This window comes from Ruditapes philippinarum, unplaced genomic scaffold, assembly GCF_026571515.1.
Source record: "Ruditapes philippinarum isolate M1 unplaced genomic scaffold, ASM2657151v2 ctg667_1_1_1_1, whole genome shotgun sequence".
Lineage (NCBI taxonomy): Eukaryota > Metazoa > Mollusca > Bivalvia > Venerida > Veneridae > Ruditapes > Ruditapes philippinarum.
Genome location: NW_026859933.1, coordinates 470,031 through 478,102, shown reverse-complemented (window position 1 = coordinate 478,102; position 8,072 = coordinate 470,031). Strand labels below are relative to the sequence as shown.

The 8,072-nt window shown below is 32.3% G+C and overlaps 1 protein-coding gene across 3 annotated transcripts in view; it reads left to right on the top strand.

Moving 5' to 3' along the window:
• The first annotated feature begins 4,305 nt into the window (after nt 1-4,305).
• The window catches only part of LOC132758332 (spermatogenesis-associated protein 6-like), a 34,660-nt gene continuing 30,893 nt past the window's right edge, over nt 4,306-8,072 (top strand). For all 3 annotated transcript variants that reach the window (XR_009629562.1, XM_060749921.1, XM_060749922.1), the window contains exon 1: nt 4,306-4,420. Coding sequence is in view for 2 of the 3 variants with exons in the window: in XM_060749921.1 (XP_060605904.1) it covers nt 4,385-4,420 (36 nt within the window). In the remaining variant the exon portion in view is untranslated. The remainder of the gene's footprint in view (nt 4,421-8,072) is intronic.

Below are 8,072 nucleotides of genomic sequence, written 5' to 3'. Positions count from 1 at the left end.
TTTTAGCTCTTATTTTCTAAGTAGTTAGTATATAAATTATTATGGCAAATTTGACAGGTAAAACTGAAAGCAATTCTTAACTAAGGTACAACTGAATGTTACTTTGATAAATATATTCTACAGTTTTTCTCTAATTTTAACAATGTGAAAAATAACACAATTAATAAACATAAAACTTTTTATTATTTTATTTTACAATGTTTATCCAATACTTTTGTTATTTATATATTTTGCCATTATAGTTATTGATACAAAAACAAATGCATATCTATACGCCAATAAAACTATTTACCTAAACTTTCTGGTGTTGTTAAATGATTTTCCCCATCTTAAGATTGTCAATCGAACCGTATTGATTTGTGCAGCAATTTGTGTTAGCTGTTATTTCATACTTGATAAATGTTCTGGTTTTGGGATCATGGACGTCAAAACCTTAAGAGCTCGAGACGTAGTCGGTATACTTATATTTTTTCTCAATGAATAAAGAAGACAAATATTTTGTACTTTTGAAAAAAACGGACCTAAATACCAGTGTGGTCCTATTTGTGGCGTGGTCGTTAATTGGCATTTTACTGTATTTAGTATCGTAAAGATAATTAATACAAAACATTTAATCAAACAAGTTTCATGATTTGGTCCCTTCCCTAATTGTAAGATTATCTGATTACTCCAAGAAGGTTTCATTCGGGCATGCCGCACCTAAACATTTTGAGGTGCTTTGTAATTTATCGCCATTCCTGAGGAGGCTCGATGAATTTTAATTTTCACTAATGTTGATGTCAGAATTTATGAGGGATCTCCCGTTCTGTAAACCCGAAAGAAAACTAGATGTTATCACCCTGCTTGTCTCGCCGTACATCTGTTAGCATTTTCGTGTCTGCACTGCATCTTTTTAACCAAGGGAGGAATGTGTGAAACTGTTTGGTGGCAGAAATATTAATCATAAGGACTCCCACTGAATTTAAGCATATATTTATACGATTTCAAGGGAGAATATTCGTTAATTTCTCTTTAAAATGTAAGTAGAAATATCAATTTTTAGAATACAATGTACATTACTTCCATACTTCGTATTCTTTTCCTGTTACAATAAGATGACTTTTTCAAATAAGGGCATGGGTAGGAAGTAAGTTTTTTTTCCTTTCTTTTTTGGCGTTTTAATTTAATTTTACTGATATATATCATGATTTATCTTGAACAACCGTGGTCACTATCTAATCCACAAATGTTTACAGATTTGTTTCATTAAAGTGGTAAATTACTTGTGGAAAGGTTCAAAAGCTTGACAACAATAATGAAAACGTGTTTTGTTATAATTTCCTGTGTTTCAGTCCAAAAGTGTAACTGAACGAACAATAAAAATTATCTTTCTTCAAACAAATAACTTAAGTTTATATTGTAATAAGTACACTTATACAAAGGTTACAAATGCTTTGCCTGGATGCCAAAATAATTATATATAAGTAAAGTCCTAAATAAACTTATAAATAAACTTATAATCCTGTCCTGATCATTAAATGAATGAATCACTGCTTAAGTATTTTCCACAAATGTCTAAAATAATTTTCAGTAGAATATTCCACAATTAGTTAAACATTTGAATAAATCCTGATAGAGGAAAAAATGATAAATCATTCCAAACTTCCTGGTTATCCTGCCACAAATGAATATTTTATCCAATGTTTTAGATATCCAATAATTACCTAAAGACAACCTATGAAGAAATGCTCGAGATATTTATACACCTTCAGAAACTTGCGGTGTTTGTGGTTGTTTTTTGTTCTTTTAAAAACAAAGTTACTCGTCACATTACGTAACATTATTATGAATGCTCTCAGTCTGATTATTAAAGACATTATAACGCAGTTTGTCCTGCCTGACGGAAATCAAAGAGCATGCCGGAAAATAATTGAGAACTTTGCATTAGTACGGTTGTCGCAATTTCTTGAAAATTTGGAATTTTAACGTTATTTTGTAAGAAGATATTAATTAGTTATCAAAGTATTCTATTTGGTAACTTTCGAAAAAGACATGTGCATAAGTTCTAGGACATTATTTTAGATTTTCTATATACAGTGTAGTCAAATTAGCTCAAGTACGGTAAGTATTTTCACTAAAATATAACACTGATGTTCGTTCCTTCTAATTGCTAATTGGTGATGTACCGGTACAATGTATCATCAATGAAATATTTTATCGGAAATTATCTTGCTCTAACAAATTTAATCAAGAATAATGAATAGATGGGAATTTTTATTGCATATGGTCTGAGCAAAAGTTATAGATGACATTTTGTTCATTTCTTTCGCGTTTCTATAAAATAAACTGGCACACAAAAATACCCAAGCTTACGAATACCTAAATAACAAGACTTTCACAATATCTTGTGTTACATATAGTTTAAGTATATTAACCAGCATGAAGGCATTGCTGTAAGACCACACATTATCATGAAAGTTCACCAATTTATGTCGAAGGCTATGACTGCAGTAAAGATTGAGAAGTAAAATGATCACACACAAAGTACAAACAATGACAATCCGAACTTTTAGTTTTATCAAAAAGTTAATTAGATCTACGAAATGCCACACGAACAACGTGATTGCCAGTCTGATAAATGTCCACTGATTTTTTCCAAACCCATTTTCTCCTAGATGCTCGTCGCGACACTTCGTATGGTGAGGTTGGCAGTTATTCTATCCTAATCTGATACAGCGTTAATTGGTAGCCTTTGTTTAAATTTTATCTTAAATGTAAAAAGATTATATCTGGAAAACTAGTGATGGAAGCAATGGCAATAATAATGCCATATCAAAATTGCAGACTCGGTTTAATCTAAACAATATTTATTCCGTTTATTAATTACATAGACAAATCTCACTATACATGTAATTTAGAAACATGATTGAGAAGGAAAGTCAATGAGTTTTGTAAATCACTCTCTTGTAAAAAATAAAATATAGCATGTTCGTGAGAGATACCGTGTAGTTGCAACAATGATCCCGATCGGCGACCTGAAAATATAACAACACTGAAGTGAGACCCGAGCCAACCTTTTACGGCTACCGCGTGGAAATTGACACCTGAGTTTGTGAAGTCTGGTTCACATTCAATCCTATATGGATCGCGGTATTCTCTTGATAACTTGATACGAATGTAAACGTCAGTGAAATGGTGTGCTGCTCGCCATTACCAAATTGGTTGGATAAAATAAGAGTTAAAGTCTTACAAAGGAAATAAATAAATAAAATTCTACTACTTTGGGCTATAGATAAGCCGTGAATTCTCAAATAACTGGGCTCAATCGTAAAACCGCAATGAACTGTTTTGTTTTTTTTCCAAATATTTTTTGTCTTAAAAATAACTTTGTCTTTGGATGGGGAATTAAATCTTTTTGACGCTGCGCAAAAATAGTTAGCTAGTAGACTGCAGTGGATCAGGCTCAAGAAACACATGTGCAGTTCTAAGGTTAAGGCCCCATTAAGAATATAATTAGAATATAATTTCAAATATTGTCGTGTGCAGTTTATCAAGACAATAACTATTTCGTTTAATAGAGATTTCAAACTATCAACTTAAGACATTTTGATATGAATTTTATAATTTTAATATGCCTTTATTATATTCTAAAGGTCAGGCTTTCAAACATTGCTTTTGTGCCATTAAGAGTCAATGTCAAGGCTTATAAATGAATAATTATCATTGTTCAATTACAAATATTCATAAAAATAAGAATAGGATATTAACAAAAAGTTGGATGTAAATAGCTTTTGTTTCAGACCTACCATTGTTTTCCTTAATTACCAGCTGTCTCGGGTCATGGTCTTTCAGTTAAGATCTGTAATAATTAAAAGTCTGTAACATATACATTTAAGCATCAATAATCTTTTGCCATGGGTCTTTAAGTAATAAAGGTTTCTGCTTTTGCTCACTTTTAAGAGCAGATGAACGACTTTTAATTATTAAATCCAGAAACACGGTATTAAATAATCATAACTTTTAATAGAGCAAGAAAAAGACGCGTCAATCACAAAGGCAGGATAATAAATTAAATTGTAACAGAAGGACACCTCATGGATCAAATCATTTCACATATTATTATAGTTACCAATTACTGCTAAATAATTACTTCATGATCATGATAACCTTTATGATAAATGATTTTAAAATTTGCAAATTAAAGTCAATTTGTCGCAATATGTCATTCGGAACACCTCGGCGATTGCTTTTACCGAAAAGTTGCAGCTGCTCTTTGTATTGCGTTAGGTACATTTTCTCTCTTTGTGCCATTTCTAAGCGATTTGATTGGCTACAGTAAAAAGCGTCCTTGGAATCGAGAAAACAAGAAGTGTAATTGAATTTTTTGCACACATATTAATCTAAAATGTCTCTCTGTGTTTTTGATTTAACCATTGAAAGGGTATGTATCCTGTTATGCTCATGTTATAATGTCTCGATCTAATCAATTTGTTACACATACGGTGTCAAATTTATTTGTGAATGTGTTGTTTATCTTTTATAGCACCTGGTCAGCCTGTTCAGGCTTGTGCTGGTGAAGTATTTTGTGAAGTTTTTTTAATGCATGGAGTTTAAAAGTTCATAAGAATAGTGTAACAGTATGCTTTGTTAACTTACTTGTGCTTTTCACTCATGAGCTGTGTACTTTTTTACAAGAGGTTCCTATGTCTATGATATCATCAACTTGTGTTTATAACAAAGTTTCCTGGTTGTACTATCCACCGGGAATGTAAGCCTTATTTGGCCCACCATCATATAATACAGAAACAATCTAGGATAAGATAGTTATTTACTATAGACTTATAGACCGGAAATGACTTAATAACAATCAATAAAAAGTTAAAAACAGATGTAAATGGTCCAAAACTGCTAATGATACTAGGTTACATTCAATATTTATCAAGTATCACACAGTAAAAGAGTAAACATTTGATAAGCATTTGCACACACATTCAAAATGTCATGTTGGGTCCAAATCGTTAGCAATACTACTGGTTTTTATGCGTAAAAAACAATTATGAGAATTAAGTTATTAAAACTTTTTGTTTTCTTCAAAATAGGCCATATTTTGTATAAAAGTTAAATGTGAAAAACACTTCCATACAAAAGAAATTTCTTATGTAAGTATTATTTGTAATATCTGGACATTCCTGGTACAAAGTACCTCCCGGTATAGAGTGCATTCAGGATTCCTGTCAAGTCAAGTAAATTTTATTTATAAGTCAGATACAAAAAATTTACTTCTTTCTATCTACAGTCCGACCCCTGTTAATCAACAACCCTTTATTCGAATACCCTACATTATCCGAAGTAGATGAGCGGTCCAGTTTTTTTCTCTATATAAATAAATATAAATACGAGCATATTATTCGAAATTCATTATCCAAATACCTCCTATTTTTCGAAGTAAAATTTCGGTCCCGATTTTACAATTATGAAAGAATTTCACACCTATTATTCGAATCCAGCCTAATTATTATTCGAAGCCCGACTTATTGGCGCAGATCCACTCGCTGACTGGTCGACTTGTGAAAAATATCAACAGTCATGCGTGTATTTAGACAATCATGATAATAACTCTATGTGTGTTCTGTAATCAACTTTAATTACGGAAAATGAAACGCTATGCACCGTGTCCGATTTTGATACTGTTATTGCTTGAAGATGACAGCAATTAATTTTCATACATAACGTAAATGTGAATTTGTCAAAACATCCAAAACATTTTTTTTCATTAATTGTAACGCTACATGAGAGCCTTAATCCTAATAAAAAATACCAGAGTTTAGCAGTAAATACCCTAGTGACCACACGGCCATTATCAAGGCTTTGTGCGAAACGAAACGATACATTATGTCGAATAAAATGCAAGAAATTGTTTTCTAGACAGTGAGTGTAGTGTTGAATAATTGTCTATTAGTATTACATTATTATTAATAAAGATGAGTCTGTATTGCTGTAAGAAATCACTATATACTATAGTGATCAATGCTATCTTCCCATTAAGAATAGACTGGTGCCTTTTAAAATGAAAAGAAAATTCCTTATTAAATGCAATATCAGTTTAAACCCAACAGTACTTTATGTCACTGCGTTTAATTTTTGAGGCATGGAGGAGCACGTGACCTGTTTTCGGTACATGGAGGAGCATGTGACCTGTAAACAGTACATGATTGGTTAATTGACCTATTCGAAAACCTAGCTAAATACCGTTTCCCGGTACGTTACGGATTTACCTCTAGGGAATCATTGTATACACACCGGTCTCTCAAATGACCGGTGTACTCAATGCTAGGGAATTAGTCCGAATTACACCTAATTAATTAAGAACATAACACTATTACGTGATATTTCTTCTATTTTTTGTGCCCCCACGTTAGTGGCGGGCATTTAGATTTACCCTTGTCCATCCGTCCTTCCGTCCGTCCGTCCATTCACTTTTGTGTCGCACGTAACTCAAAAAGTATTTGACCTAGAGTTATGAAACTTTACAGGAATGTTGATCAGCGTGTGTAGTTGTGCACCTAAGTATTTTCGTCTGGATATTTTTAGTATTTTCAGAGTTATTGCCCTTGACTTAGTAAAATTTTGCAATTTTCAACTTGTGTCGCATATAACTCAAAAAGTATTTGACCTAGAGTCATGAAACTTTACAGGAATGTTGATCAGCATGCAAGTAATTATGTCTTCAATGTCAATACAATAATTGTTACGCATATTTTCTTTAATATTTATTTTTCTCAATTGATTACAGGAAGTAAGTGTGTTGTAAACGGTAGTTTTGCTATGATTGGTCAAAGTGGAGTAGTTTTCGTCTATCACAATATTCTGATTTCGATTATTCGAACCCATCGATTATTCGAAGTAAATATTCAGTCCCAGGCACTTCGAATAAACGCGGTTGGACTGTATGTAATAGATATACCATTGCTGCGTTGAGGATTTCTGGGTTTGCGTAAATTATACCATAATCACGTGACCTTTCTTATGCCTTAACCTCACGAGACGAAGTGGAGTGAGGTTGCATAAGAAAGGTCACGTGATTATGGTATAATTTACGCAAACCCAGAAATCGTCAACGCACCAATGGTGTATCTGTTTTAACCTATAGCTCCGCCCAGAAACACTTACTCCTTCGATCTTCAAAACTGAAAATTATACCATAGTCTGGGTATGGTATAATTTACGGTTATTGGAAAATATACTTGGAAGAATTTTACATAAGAAGCGCTGAAGAGCTATAGGTTAACTTCAGTTAATGTTGAACCTCTTGCAGGGCATGTCTGTTTGTCAAAAATCGCAAGAAAGTTAAAAAGATTTGACTTTACTTTGTCTTAAAAAGATTTGACTTGACTTTGTCCTGACAGACATATCTGCTGCTGTCAAGTCATATGGAAACAATACATAGGAAAAGATATATAATATATTATATGTTAAATATTTATGTCGTTTCATATAAATTGCTTTTACCAGTGTTTACATTTGTAAGTTGTGTAATAACACCATGAACAAATATGCAAAGAGCATTATAAACAAAAATATTCTTAAAGCTGTTACCTGAATCTTAAATATCATGTGTAAAAGTCATGTGATAACAGCTTCATGGGCTACACTTAACAATAAATTTCCAGAAATACTTGAATTGAGATTAGGTCCTTAATTTATTTTTAGCTCGGCCATGACAGTTTTACAAAAGATGGTTGTGATTGGCGAAGACTGAAAAGGAGTTTTTTTAATTAATAAATTTCAGCCAAATTTGACAGGAATTTTAAATATGTACATGCCATAATGACCTGGAAATCAGATGACTGTCAAGTTAATATTAACTACATGTATTCATTCTACAATGCTGATAACGATCATCCCATGACAATATAGCATATATAGGAAATGGTGACACTAATCCTTTGATTGGTAAATCTAGTATGTGCCCCCTCCCAACGAAATATTATGTGCAATAATTTAGATAAAAGATTAATTGTATGAACTTATATGGTTTGCTGAGCGAAGGTGTCTTGTATGAACTTATATGGTTTGCTGAGCGAAGGTGTCAA